Below are 15866 nucleotides of genomic sequence, written 5' to 3'. Positions count from 1 at the left end.
CTACAAAACTGCCCGACCCATTCTTGAAACCGGGTTTCCGATACTGGGTTTCATGATGATACTATGTCTTCAGTTTCGGGCTCTGTACTTGTTCTGTTTTGGATCAAAAGTACAATAAAGTGTACAGACGCAATGCTCTGTAAATTTTGTAATGGTACTAAAGCTGTACAGTTCTGCTTTGTAAGTTGGTGTTAATTGTAAAGCGTTGATCGTAGATTGTACATTGCACAGCCTGTAAGTGTACATTGTACAGCCTGTAAGTGTACCTTGCAAAGCCTGTAAGTATACATTGTATACAGCCTGTAAGTGTACATTGTATACAGCCTGTAAGTGTACATTGTATACAGCCTGTAAGTGTACATTGTATACAGCCTGTAAGTGTACATTGTACAGCCTGTAAGTGTACAGTGTACAGCCTGTAAGTGTACATTGTACAGCCTGTAAGTGTACATTGTACAGCCTGTGAGTGTACATTGTACTACAGCCTGTAAGTGTACATTGTATACAGCCTGTAAGTGTACATTGTACAGCCTGTAAGTGTACAGTGTACAGCCTGTAAGTGTACATTGTACAGCCTGTAAGTGTACATTGTACAGCCTGTAAGTGTACATTGTACACTGTACAGCCTGTAAGTGTACATTGTATACAGCCTGTAAGTGTACATGGTAGAGCCTGTAAGTGTACGTTGTACAGCCTGTAAGTGTACATTGTAAAGCCTGCCTGTAAGTGTACATTGTACAGCCTGTAAGTGTACATTGTACAGCCTGTAAGTGTACATTGTACAGCCTGTAAGTGTACATTGTACGCTGTACAGCCTGTAAGTGTACATTGTATACAGCCTGTAAGTGTACATTGTACAGCCTGTAAGTGTACATGGTACAGCCTGTAAGTGTACGTTGTACAGCCTGTAAGTGTACATTGTACAGCCTGTAAGTTTACATTGTACAGCCTGTAAGTGTACATTGTACAGCCTATAAGTGTACATTATACAGCCTGTAAGTGTACATTGTACAGCCTGTAAGTGTACTGTAAAGCAGTAGTGATGAGAACCATCTTTGTGTGTCCATGTATATCCTCTGTGTTAGAAACCTATATTGTCAGAAACCTGAAAAATAATATTAATGGAAATATTTCGTAGTTTATCCACCAACCCTGCATTTTCATATTGTATTAATTATATTTAACAACATTGTTGAAATATATAAAGAAACCCTACTAGTCAACTGTGTCAAAGAAATCTGTGAATGACTTAAATAAAGAATTTGCATACAAAGGATTTGAATAATTTTCAGCTGATGCTGTAAATCTGCATAAAACCTCCATTTTCGAAAATCTGGGAACTTATATTTCTTTATTTTGAGATTATAAAAAAAATTATCTTCTTCTTACGCGTTTTTAATTTAAGCAGGGGAATTTCTAGTGAATAAATCTGCAAAATAGCATTTTATTCGAATTATTGAGATTAAAAGTCCAGGCCCCCTTTTTTTAGGATAATATAGTGTGTATGCATTTAAAATTTGATGTTGATAATGCTCCAAACCTACCTCACAGAGTAAATAAAATAGGTGTACGTTCCACATTTATTGAAAATACATTACGGTCTGTGTTAACCCTCATCAGTTCTATCGATATAATAACCATCAAAATCAATATTAAAAATTGTTTTAGAAAATCACGAATATAAACAAAAAATTTATAAAAAAAGAAAACAGAAAATTCGTTATAAAATAAAAACAAGGGTAAAGTCAGATTATGATATGTAGATACAAAAGATAATATTCACTTTAAAGCCGATTATTATATTCCTTGAGATATGGTTATGTCATGAAGATTAAAATGTACGAATTGTAGGTATGTGTATTGTGTATGCATGGGGGTACTTTCCTCTAGAAATAGACTATTAGTGCAAGATTGCAGAATATGTACGATCACGATAAATCTGTACGATCAAGATAAATCTGTACGTAACAAACAAAATTATGTAAACTAATACAGTAAACTAGAAATCTGTATCATTAAAAAATATGTACTATTACTATAAAATCTGAATCTCAAAAATTGTTCGAAATTCGGCAGTAACATTTTTTATGTTTGTTACAATCTTCGAAGTTTTACAGACTGGCTGTAGGTAACACACTATGATTTATATTTGAATCAAAATTAAAATCTGATCGATTAAAATAAAATTCTGCATATATATGCACAATATTACAATAAAAATATAAATGATTAAATACAAATAGTTCATGTTTACAGTTTACTGAACAAATGGAATCAAGGTCTGCAGTATTTCATATGATTACAATAAAAAATATATCATTATTACAACAATAATATGTGTGTGAAAACCATAGATAAATAAATAAACATAGATAGCTTATGTACGCAAAATCACTAAGAATTGAACAGTCCGCGAACTCATACTTCTAGGGGTCAAAGTGTACTTCAATGATAAGCGGGGTGTTTAGGTTTTTAAATGGATTTCATGACATGAGACTAAACTAACTTCAATTTCTCTCTACAGAACTCATGTACGCCACAAGTACTCAATGACAAGAACAGCCAATGTTCACAACCGACCTAGTTAATCTATGTAATAGGAATATCTTTAAAACATCTCTGTACATTTATATCTTTCAAGATGAAAAATGTCGTCTTATGCACAATCTATCTTTATATAATATAATATAATATAACATAATATAATATAATATAATATAATATAATATGATATAATATTACAACAATAATATGTGTGTGAAAACAGTAAAAATATAATATTATAACAATAATATGTGCAGTGAAAACAGTAAAAAATGTAATATTACAACAATAATATGTGCAGTGAAAACAGTAAAAAAAATACAACATTACAACAATAATATGAGTGTGAAAACAGTAAAAAATATAATATTACAACAATAATATGTGCAGTGAAAACAGTAAAAAATATAATATTACAACAATAATATGTGCAGTGAAAACAGTAAAAAATATAATATTACAACAATAATATGTGCAGTGAAAACAGTAAAAAATATAATATTACAACAATAATATGTGCAGTGAAAACAGTAAAAAATATAATATTACCACAATAATATGTGCAGTGAAAACAGTAAAAAATACAACATTACAACAATAATATGAGTGTGAAAACAGTAAAAAATATAATACTACAACAATAATATGTGTGAGAGTGTGAAAACAGTAAAATATATAATATTACAACAATAATATGTGTGTGAAAACAGTAAAAGATATAATATTACAACAATAATATGTGCAATGAGAACAGTAAAAAATATAATATTACAACAATAATATGTGTGTGAAAACAGTAAAAGATATAATATTACAACAATAATATGTTTGTGAAAACAGTAAAAATATAATATTACAACAATAATATGTTTGTGAAAACAGTAAAAGATATAATATTACAACAATAATATGTTTGTGAAAACAGTAAAAAATATAATATTACAACAATAATATGTGTGTGAAAACAGTAAAAAATATAATATTACAACAATAATATGTGCAGTGAAAACAGTAAAAAATATAATATTATAACAATAATATGTGCAGTGAAAACAGTAAAAAATATGTACGATTTCAAGAAAGCCCAATAATACAACAAAAATCCTTTCGAATGATTAACGTCTTCGTTATTCTTACAATTAAAAAAATGTCGCGATAGATTTTTTAATTTGTAAATGTTACAACTGACATTGTTTAATAATGTTCATAGCGCATTATTTAGAAATAAATCTATAGAAAAAATTTCAAAATCCTCTTGCTGCTTTCATATTAAAAAGAAAGAAAAAAGAAGACGACAATGATATTACAGTTTCCTGGTTAAGTGACATACAGGGTGTCCCACGAAACATGACAGTTGGTGAATAGTTTAGAATGTCTTTTTCCATAATTTGTTAAGTTGTTTGATACCAAAGATCAATAAAAATATTATATGGGAGTCATGCTATATTAAAATTACTTTCAAAGTAAAAGATAATGAAACAAAAGATTTGTTTAACTTAAAGTAACGATTTATTAAATGTCATGTTTCGTGGGACACCCTGTATATATCTGCGATTACAATTAAGGCATGTGATATCAAATTGAAAATAAAAGTATGGACGGTTACTTTATAAAATATTGTATAACTACTGATAAGAATCTCTACTAATTAGTAAAAATCTGTACAATTCAAACACAAAACTGTGTTTTACCATTTAATAAATCGATACAATAAAATGTGGTATTTTAAACATTTATAATCAGAATAAAATCTGTAATTATAACATAAAACATTACATAACATTACACTAAGATTTATATACAAATTAAAAAAAGAAAGATTCATAAGAATAAAACAAAAATTTGCATGAATACGATTGGAATAAAATGTGTAGGAAATAACTATAAAATCTTTATGATAACTTAAAGACGTTACATTTTTTTCAGTATGTTAGATTCAAGCCTTTGTTCAGAAGACAATGACAATTATATTCAGAGTTTTAGTTTTTCCTCCCTGTTTACAAGATTTGATAAACCAAATAGAACTTTAGGATTAGTAAACGAGAAAACTATAGATTGATACACTTAGATTTACTGAATATGATCTATTACATCATTTAAAGTTTTCAAACATAAAGAAATTGAGTCTTAACTCTTGGCCATAAACTACAGATTTTCTAATCCCTATATCTTTGCAACCCAATGTCGCAGACCTATTTAAAACTATAAATTCTGTTAGATCAAAAAAATTTAATGTTTGAAATATCAAAGGTATACATGATCAGGTTTCAAAGATATTGGGATTATAAAATTTTAGTTTGTGGCTTCCCAGCAAACTAGACAGAAGGAGATGATTAAATTAAAGTTACGACTTTGTGACCTCGTAGCTCCGTTTGGTTTTATATTTACGTACAGTTATGAGGAAAGCAAGTTTATCGGGTCACATATTGGAAATTTAAAGCTTTCTTGTTCTTCTCAATAGTTCTTATAATATGAAAAGTAATGATTGAAAGCATATGCAATATCCAATTCATAAATCAATACTCAACATTCGCATCCATCCTGCATCAACACTTAAATATATTTCAGCTCATTTGAATCGTATCCATCCTTAACATTCGTATCAAGATTGGATCAACAATTAAATCCAACCTGCAATATCTAATTCATTAATCAATACTCAACATTAGTATCCATCAGCTGTCCTAACATTCGTATCCAGATTGGATCAACAATCAAATCCGACCTGATCAATATCCAATTCATTAATCAATACTCAACATTAGTATCCANTTTGAAAGTGGTCTTTTTCGTTTAAAGTTTGTGGATCAATAAACAGTATTATTCTTATGTTTTGTAGTTTTTTTTATTTTGTTTCCGAAGCTTGGGGTATTTTTGTTGCCGCTACTTTTTATCTCTAAATATGTTTGATTATAATTAATGAGGTCTTATTATAATACAGAGCTTCCCATATCATATTAGATTATCTCCAATCTTTAACACCAAAATAGACCCCTTAATACTCGAAAATCTTATATTTTCCGCAAGAAAATTCTTTTATAAGCCTTATGTTATTTTTCAAAATGGTTCGTTAGAATGAAATTTTCTAATTAGTCCCGAAAATCGTAATTTAGACCCGTTCTCTGTCTTATATGATGTGGGAATACAGGGTGTCCCACGACTAATTAGATCGCGTCAATGGGTCTAAATTACGATTTGGAGGAAAATGAGCTTAACCTAACCTAACCCTAAAATAATAATAAATAAATATTAATAAATTTGATGAAAAAAAATGGTCATGTACAAAATTAATAGGAGCTGGGGTCCAAAAATCGTTCTTTAGGACGCAGACCCTTTTTTTCATTTAACCAATTTTTTTGTAATTTTTTCATTTGAACTATTTTTATTCATATGAACTATTTTTTTTTATTTGAACTATTTCATTTGAACTATTTTTTTGTTCATTTGAAATTTTTTGTTCATTTCATACTAAAATTTGTATGTTCATTTGAACTATTTTTATGTTCATTTGAACTATTTTTATGTTCATTTGAACTATTTTTATGTTCATTTGAACTATTTTTATGTTCATTTGAACTATTTTTATGTTAATTTGAACTATTTTTATGTTATTTGAACTATTTTTATGTTCATTTGATACATTTCTGTGTATATGTTATATAATTAATTGTATGTTCCCTATAATTCTTCATAATTATATAAAAAAAAAATAAAAACTGAATTTATAGCTTAGAAAAATAGTTCAACTGCAGAGCAAGTAATTTGTGTTGATTTGAACTACAGGATATGCATGGACGTCATGTCAGTAGTTCAAATGAACAATAGTTCAAACGGGAGTATAGTTCAAATGAGAATCCACCCTCCTCCGCTTCGAAGCAATGAAATGAAGCTGTCAGGGCAAGCTGTCATAGAAAGAGAGTGTGAAAAAAAATAGCTGGTATTCGCGCAAACGTGGGAGTCCTATCTATACTCCCCTCTCGGTCTCCCTTCACAAGTTCACCCGCCTCCTAGAAGTATCGTCAGAATCGCTATTTACAATATTTCTGAATAGAAATAACTCTAAATGTTGCCGATACTAATATCGAGTAGTTTGAGAAAGCTGACTAAAATTAATTACAACGATTTATATGTTTAATTTAAAACTTTTCAAACTTTGCGGATTTTCTGTGAAACTTTAAGTCTTTGAATTCTAATTATTTCAAGATCTGTGAAATTTTTTCATAAAAAATGCATTTTTTAAAGATTTAGATATTGTTTGGACAATTAATTTTCTACGCTTTGAAAATATTCGTTGTCGCAGTCTACCATGTCACCGGAAATACACTGCGGCAATGTCAGTCTTAATTCTTGCGCAGAGCGATTGACCTTGGAAAAAATTTGTTCTATCAATTTTTGGGCATATTCCTGAATTTTACAGCGAAGCAGCCTTTCCGAAAATGACTGACACAACTTTAAAGTTTGGACCAGAATGGTTGAGAGCCCTTACTGAACCTCAGGTTTAGGAGTATTTTTCAACCTAAGGGTAGCCATGGATAATGTGTTATTTTTAACCCAAGATAAATATAGCATATAAGTTATAACACTAAAGTATACTTATTTATTATTTCTAATTAATCAATTCCAAGATTAGTAATATGTAAAGATACAACAGTTCTGATTCAACTTTTCAAATTATATTTATTTAGTTTAATTTCAGGGGCGGATACAGGATTTAAGTAAGGGGGGGTTCTAGATTTATTTCGGAACAAAAATATCCAGATTTAGGAACAAAATGACGTGCCGTAGGCGAAAATTTATTTTTAGATAGATATTTTTCCTGTTTTGCACTAGGTTTTCTTTCCGGGTCCGTCCTTGTGTACGATTTTTGGACCTAACCTTGCGGCCACCGGTTAGGTTAGTTTAGACACATTCTGGGCCGAGCGCTGCGGCTAGGACAGGCTAGGGGGCCGAGCGCTGCGGCCACTCTCGTTAAAATGTCGTTTGACGGGGTAGGGTGGATAAAAATAATTTATTTATAATAATATTACTCGATATTTAAACCTTTGTTTGAAGCGTCAGATAAAACGTTCCAACATCGTATATTCATGATTTCCAGTTATCCAACTAACCTTCTGTTTTAATTACTAGCATGCTACTGTCAACTATACACCGCCTCTACCTAACATGAAGCTAGCAGACTTTAGATATGGAAGGAATGGAATATTCGTCTAATCAAATATGGAGTCTATTGTTGATCTTTTTAACCTTTCTCATACTTTTTACCCAAAATATCGAATATTTCCTTTATTTCAGCGTTAAAACTTAAGAAATAAAACCTGGGTAAAGATTTCTTTTTCAATGAGGATGGGAAAAAATGTTCAAGAAAATAACTACCCCTGAATTTGAATGAAGTTTTTTTGAGATTATACATCTAGATAAACTTTTATGTCATATTCTGTTTGTTGGTAAAGGGAGGAGATGCTCGCCTTATTTGATAAAGATGCACTTCCGGCCGAAGATTTATTTTCCCTTGGAACACTCTTCGTCGAGAAATGTCAGTTTCCTCTCAATCTTATTCAGGTCAGGAAATATTATTTAATATAAATTATTCTTGATTTTATGACTTGGACTCGAAGAGAGCAGAATGATTAATTATTATTGCTTCCATTCTGAATCAATCGTCCTTCACAACCTGTTTTTTTTATTTAGGAAAACTCTTGCGAGATTTATTATTTTATTATTATTTATTTTATTTATTTATTTATTTTATTTATTATTATTATTTATTATATTTATTTACTGAACAAGATAAACTAAAAGATATAGAAGAAATTATTAAATATACCACCAAATCTATGTTGATCACTTTTGTGGGAAGTTTTTGGACATTATTGACATTAGACAATAGACATGCATCCTTATTTTGCTATCATTTAATGATGTTCTAGAGGTTGAAACTTAGCTGGGAATTTCTTGAATTATGTATTTGTAGAGAGGTGTCAAGTTTCTACATTATCTACAATGATTCAAACATTCAAATACAATTTTTTCTGTGCCCTGAGATAGAATTTAAATAAAAAAATCCGTATAAACTTATTATTTAGTTTCTATCCTGTTTTTACTTTTTTATTATTTTCATCCGACTGTATATTAATAAACTACAGTTCTGGTATTGCTTGATAAATTTACTGTTTAAGATGGGAGAAGAGGAAACTCGACTTTGGCAGAGAGGCGCCAACAGTGACGCCAGCCTTCGCCCTTTTGGTGTGCAGGGAAAACGCCCACCGTCCCCAACCCGGGGGCGGGGGCGTGGTCGAGGTGGTGCTGCATATCCCCACTACGAGCGGAACCGGTTGAATGATGAGGAGTCCGACCTAAAAGGAAGGATTGACCGCGAGGACCGAGGATATATTTCAGGGCGGGGAAGGAGTGTAGGCTTCGAGAGACAAGGTGGAGGATGGTTTGACTCTGGGGAGAAGGTTAAAGAGGAGGACAAGGATGCTGCTAGCCCCAGGAAAAACTATTCTCGTGCTCCTGCCGAGGATTGGAGAGGAAGGACTGGAGAGGGTCCTAAACCTAAGAATGATGATGGTTGGAGAAGTGTTCCTAGTTCACGAGGTTGGAGTAATGGTCCTGTATCTAGCTCTTGGAGGAACAATGACAGGTTTAGTTTTAACTTCATGCAAGGATTTATATTTTGTAGAAAAATCAATTTTTAAGGTTTTTTTTTGTCAATTTGTTACTTGTGGGGAAATAATTTCTTGTTAGGGAAAATCAAAGATTATATATATATATATAGATATGCAGGCAGGTAGAAACCTCCTTCCTAAATTGCTTGTAGCAGACAACTAATTTTTGAACCTCTGAGAAAAGGTGCAAAGAGAGACATCTATAGCAAATTGATTACTTTCTATATTCCTTTCTCCCCTTGCTGCCTTCTGTAGGAAATACGCATTTGTGTTATAAAAACATACAGTACGCGTATTGCATCCTGTATAGTTCAAGTGTTGCTATCTGGACCNAAGCTTTTTTTTATCGCATTAAGCCTATACCCCCTTTCGTTTTTCGTGAACACTCCCTTTAAGTGTTGCTCATAAGATTATTTTTCAGGATTAACAACGGGAAAATGCAACGAGCTGACCCACGAGATGGACGGATCGGTGGAGATCCTAGAAGCTCAGGTGATCGCTGGAGGAAAGATGACGATGATCAATTTCAAAACGCTCGTCCAGGTGCAGTGCGAAGACGTCAGGAGAGTGATCATCTTCCTGAATGGGCGATTGATGATCCAACCGAAGGAGGAACATTCGACGATTCCGGGAAATTTAAAGCGGAGCAGATGAACCACTTGGCGGCGCAGCAGAACAAGTGGGATGAAGGAGACAAGTGGGATGAAGAAGAAGTTGACCCTGAGGAATTACCCAACTCCGAACCATCCAAAGCTCCATCGGAAACTCCAATAACCGTGGAAAACCCGGCAATTTCAAAACCACCGATCCCTAAGCCCGAACCTTTGAACGAGAGCTCTAAACCAGCTCCTCGCGATGTCGGAGATAATGATAAAACCACTTCTGGGGATACCGGTGAAAATGTTAGACAGGACGAGATGGACGCTATGGTTGGGCACCTGGCGTCCATGATAGGAGAGGATGATAATCGAAATGTTTTGAAGAACACCCCGCCCCCAGGAGTTGGGATGGATATTGAAGAATCATCCTGGACCTACCTAGATCCTCAGGGGCAGGTTCAAGGACCTTTTAAATCCGATGAAATGTTAGAATGGTGCACTGCTGGATATTTCCCTCATGATCTCATGGTCCAGAGAAACATGGATTCTAATTTCACTCCGTTGTCGGAGTTGACCAAACTTTACGGTAGAAATCCCTTTACTCCTGGACCTATTCCCCCACCCATTAATAACAATATGATCGAGGAACAGCTGAAACAGCAGCAGTTAATGCAGCTTCATCAGCTCTACTTGCAACAACAACATCAGCAACAGCAACGGTTACTGGCACAGCAGCAGTTACTGTTGCTTCATCAGCAGCAACAACAACAGCAGCAGCAGATTCCAGATCTGTCCAATCTGCTATTCAATTCTACCAATCCTTTGGTCAATAAAATAATGCCTGACCCTAGGGCAGATTTTCTGGGTGGGTATGATAATGATCCGCTCAGAAACCTTTTGGCAAACCTTAATAAGCCCCCAGAGCTTGCCTCCATTAACAATTTGTTACCACAAAGCCATGGTAACGTGATGCTTCCTGGTTTAGATTTAAACCCGAGGCTAAACAGTTCAGGAAACTCGCACAGTGTGTCCCCTTCCACGGATCCATACGAAATCCTGCTCCAGCAAGATTTCAAGTCCAGGATGCAGGCAGAGGAGGAGATTAATCCTAACAGAGACTTTGATCCTATACAATCTCTTCTGCTACAGCTACAGAGTAAATCGCAGAGTAATTCAAGTGATCAAAACTCTCCGCTCTCATACCGTAAAGATATGAGTGAACAGAGCCCAGTTGCTAACTCAGACTTTTCCGGAGATGGCCCACTAGCTGATCATTTTAGAGAAAATCAAACTGACTCCGGACACGCTATTTCTAATCTCCAGACCGAGCCTAACGAATCAGAGTTTCCTGAACCTCCGGTTGAAATTATTGATAAATCCGAAGTCTCTCAATTTGAAGTTCCAAAAAGTCGAGAGAAGAAGGATAGAAAGAGCAAAAAAGCTGAGGAGAAGAGAAAAGCTAAAGAATCCAAAACTAACGGAATATCAGATGTGCCATATATCCCGGGTATGCCTGGAAGCTTGCAACCTGTTGAGCAGATTGTTATCCAACCAGAACCTGAGGAGGAATATAATGAACCTGAGTACCTGAAACCGGTTCACGTACCGGAACCTAAAGTGGAAAAGAAAAGGATTGAGATCCCCGTGAAACCTGCTCCTTGGGCTAAGAAGGAAGTAGTTGTAAAGAGTAACAATGAAAACAGTTTATTGTCTCTACAGGAGATTCAGAAGCTTGAAGCTGAGAAGGTAATTCTTTTTCAGGACTTAACAATTCTCATTACTTCTTCATGGGGGGGGGNCGGTGATCATGGAGTATTTATTTTAGAGAGATCCATTCAATAATTGCAATCGACCATTTGTGAACTTTTTAAAAAGCGAATCATTTTCTGTTTTTTATTTTGTTATAAGTTAAGAAAATAACCTTCATGTTCCTATATATCTAAGGAAATAAGTAAAACCAATGAAACATAAAATTATACGAATTTCAAATGATCCTTTGGTTGATTTTAACATATTGAAGAAAAAAAATGTTTAAGTTTGGTATTTCTTGAATTTTCTGTCTTTTTTATCAAAATGTTGGAAGACATTTAATTAAATTACATGTATATTAGGAGCGGCAGGAGAAACTTGCGAGGGATCAGGCCGAGGCGGAGGCTCGTGAGGAAATGCGGCGGAGAGAAGATGAAGAAAGACTCCGCAGATCAAAGCAGGCGAACTGGTCCGCCGCACCTTCCTACTCCGGGCAGGTGAAGAGTCTGGCAGAGATCCAGGCGGAGGAGGCGAGGGTGGAACGGGAGAAGAACGAGAAGGAGGCGAAGGATAAGAAAAAACGTGTGAAAGAACTCAGCGGTAAAGCGACGAACTGGAACTCGAAATCAAGTACGAGCTGGGCGGGTAAAATCGCTGCATCGGCAAATATACCTCAAACCAAACTAATTGGTAACACAACTTTAGCTCAAGGAACAAGTGAAAGGTAAGTAAATCACTTTCTTCGGATAAAGAATGATTAAAAAAGGGTTGGATATCTAAGAACAGGAACTGGGGTAAAAAAAAATATAGAAAAAGGAACGAGAGTATATGAATGGGGTCTGGGTCTATATGCAAGGAAAACTGCATTATTTTCATCATATAATTAATTTTTAATCTTGAATTTTGTCCGATTTGGAGCAACTTATGTTTTCTAGAAATTTATAAAATATTTAAAAATGTTACCTTTCAACATTTTTATTTATTTTTCAGTGCTACTGTTGTTGCCCCTGAAGGATTCTGGGACCCTGTGGTAACAGTTAAAAGCCCAGATAAGGTTCCAACTCTGCCAGTAAATAAGAAAAAGAAGAAGGTTGCTGAACCAGTGGAGAAGGATCGGGGTAAAGAGTTTGACTCCTGGTGCGTAAGTGCTCTTGACGGTTTAGGAGCACAGGTTGATATCCCAACCTTCCTCGCCTTTCTCAAGGATATTGAGTCTCCTTATGAGGTTAGTTGATGTATGTTCTTCAACCATTATGCCTGAAGGAAGTTTGGTGGGGAAAATTTTCAACAAATAAGGGGAGGGGGAGTGATATTCACTTTATACGCCATTCTCCCGCCCATCTTCAAAATCTTTTTTCCTTTTTATTGCTCATGTTGGAAAACATGGGGGGTTTTCGATTAACTGGGGGATTAAATCAATTTTTGGGTAAAAAGTAGCAGAAAGATGAAAAACTTTCTTGTGTCAGTACCCTAAATTATGTGACACCCCCCCCCCCCCTCCTCTGTAGAATTAACTCTTGTTAGAGCTCCGTGAAGTCAGTCCTATTTACTATCTTGGTACATGACTATGTGAAGTCCTCTTTATTATCTAGGTACATGACTATGTGAAGTCCTCTTTATTATCTAGGTACATGACTATGTAAAGTCCTCTTTATTATCTAGGAACATGACTATGTAAAGTCCTCTATATTATCTAGGTACATGACTATGTGAAGTCCTATGTCGGTGAAGGGAAGACACAGAAACAGTTTGCTGTTGATTATCTTGAACGGAGATCACGATGGAAGAATGCTAAGAAGCGTGGAACCAAGTATGAAGACGATCTTACAACACCGGCCCTTGCCATCACTCCTGGGGAAGGAGAATTCCAGGTGAATACAGTGATGCCCATATTACAGCGGAATGAGTGTCGCATTAAATGAAATTTGCAATAAAAATTATAAAATTACAAATCTTTGTAATTTAAAAAAAACGAATTCGACAACCGTTCTGCTGTGTGTTTGAAAAATAATTCTTAAACTAGCTGTGCGACTTGTGCAGAAAAAGTGCATTTTGCACAGAAAGATTTGGAATCTTTGCAAATTTTCTCGAGCTTAAGATGGAATTTTTTCTCTTTCCGATAATTTGCCGTAGACACTTTGTTTTTAGTGTTTGATCACGAATAATTATAATAATTTTAGTAAAATGTTATAATTATTATTATTTTAATATTAATAGTGATGACAATGATAATAATTAATGTAATAATTATATTTATTCCATTCTGAGAGAATTAATATTCCGTGTATTTTCCTGTTATTGAAAATCTTCTGAAAAATTATTTTTGATTGTCCTGGGACATTATGAGAAATAATTTCCCAAAAGATTGGATTTTTAATAAATTTTGCGAATTTTAAAGTTTTTTGGGTTTAAAGTGGAAAAAAATTTATATAAGCAACTGCCTTGTGTATAATTTGGGAAATTATATTTTTGCCTGGATTTTTACTTAATTTAGTTTTAAACATTTGGGATTTAAAGGCTTGAATTTTAACCTCAAACAAACTAAATTGAGTAAAAATCCCGGCAAAAATATAATTTCCCAAATTATACACAAGGCAGTTGCTTATATAAATTTTAAACCCAAAAAACGCGGAAAAAAACTTTAAAATCCTCAAAATTTAGTAAAAAATCCAATCTTCTGGGATATTATTTCCCAGTAAAAAATATGATGTCCCGCATAATAATACAAGGCAGTTGGATAAATAGATATAATTAAAGCAAAAATAATGCAACAATAATCATGAAAATTAAATAATAATAATCATGAAAATAAATAATTATAAAGAAAATTGTTGTATAGGAAGCTACGAGGAAGGGAAAGAAGAAAAGTAAGAATAGTAAATCCAACCTAAATCATCTTCTGGGCTTCTCAGTTCAAGGACAGGGGGTGAATAGAGGAGAACTGGATGTTCCACATTAAATATAATTTTCATCGCTAATCCCTTCCTCGTTAATTCCTTCCAGACGCTTCCTTGGTCATTAATATCTTGTTTAACCTTATTTTGTTATACGTTCCTGCTCTTCACTCGTTATCCAGTCCTAGATTCTTTCTCGTCCGTCCAATCTTGATCTTCCTCATGTACCTCTCTTGGAATACATTCTTGATCTTCCTCGTTAATCCATGCATCCTCCTCTGCCGAGATTCATTCTTGATCCTTTCTCATTATTCCATAAATCGTCCTATACCGTGATCTTTACTTCATTCTTACTCATCCTTTCCTTGCCTCATTTTCCCTTCCTTAATCAAGATTTATGCCTCTAAATTTTCATGCATGTTGATAAATAAGAATATTCTCGTATGGTTACGAGAACCTTGGTTTTTATATTTTAAATCCATACTATCAACAGAACCCTCGTTTTTATGAATTGATGTATTCCCTTCTACTTACCAAATTTTTAGATTTTTGTTCTTACTTCTAATCTTAATTTTTCTTTCTAATGGTTTACTTACCATGAACCCTACGGTTAACCTATCCTACTTCTAACAGAACTGTGAATCCTACGGTTAACCTACCCTACTCCCTAACAGAACCATGAATCCCTCGGTTAACCTACCCTACTGCTAACAGAACCATGTATCCCGCGGTTAACCTACCCTACTCGTAACAGAATCATGAATCCCACGGTTAACCTACCCTACTCCTAACAGAACCATGAATCCCACGGTTAACCTACCCTACTCCTAACAGAACCATGAATCCCACGGTTAACCTACCTTACTCCTAACAGAACCAATAATCCTTTGGTGAACCTACCCTACTCCCAACAGAACCAAGAATCCTATGTTTAGGCTACCCTTCTCCCAAATGAACCAAGAATCCTATGGTTAGCCCATCCTACTCCTAGCAGAACTAAGAATCCTATGGATACCTTACTCCTAACAGAACCACGAATCCCATAGTTTACCTACCCTCCCCTAACAGAACCACGAATCCCATGGTTTACCTACCCTCCTCCTAACAGCACCAAGGATCCTACAGTAAACCTACCCTACTCCTAACAGAACCTAGAATCCCATGAGTAACATACCCTACTCTATCCAACCAGTCAAACTTTTGATAATTCTAAATAAAAGTGATAGAATTTAGCTTTAGTAATTATTTTCTAAATTTAAAAGTCTCCAGCTCTGGAAATGTAAATTTTATATATGCAAAATTTTATGTGCGACTCTTCATGTACGTAGGTGTATTGTGTATCTCCTTAAGTTGGAAACATCATACAACTGTAGTTTCTTCAGTTTACACAATAAATTTTTTAACGATGATAT

The 15866-nt window shown here is 34.1% G+C and overlaps 1 protein-coding gene across 8 annotated transcripts; it reads left to right on the top strand.

Annotated features, from left to right (window-relative positions):
- Positions 1-6852: 6852 nt before the first annotated feature.
- On the top strand, positions 6853-15863 carry LOC111713110 (GRB10-interacting GYF protein 1). 8 transcript variants are annotated; one of them, XR_002767610.1, is made up of 10 exons: positions 6854-7040; positions 7672-7736; positions 7995-8103; positions 8721-9187; positions 9634-11557; positions 11923-12284; positions 12551-12785; positions 13258-13431; positions 14400-14678; positions 15647-15863. XR_002767610.1 is itself a non-coding variant. In XM_023487908.1 (9 exons), exons 1-9 carry the CDS (start codon positions 6981-6983, stop codon positions 14517-14519), a joined length of 3516 nt encoding a protein of 1171 aa, XP_023343676.1. In that variant the 5' UTR covers positions 6854-6980; the 3' UTR covers positions 14520-15686. The 8 variants fall into 8 exon arrangements, 3 of the variants coding, with proteins under 3 accessions (XP_023343709.1, XP_023343701.1, XP_023343676.1); XR_002767606.1 differs by having other exon boundaries at positions 14400-15040; XR_002767609.1 differs by having other exon boundaries at positions 15603-15686.
- Positions 15864-15866: the final 3 nt, after the last annotated feature.

The sequence above is a fragment of the Eurytemora carolleeae genome, unplaced genomic scaffold (assembly GCF_000591075.1).
Source record: "Eurytemora carolleeae unplaced genomic scaffold, Eaff_2.0 scaffold119, whole genome shotgun sequence".
NCBI lineage: Eukaryota > Metazoa > Arthropoda > Copepoda > Calanoida > Temoridae > Eurytemora > Eurytemora carolleeae.
This window is presented reverse-complemented; position numbering and strand designations above follow the sequence as displayed.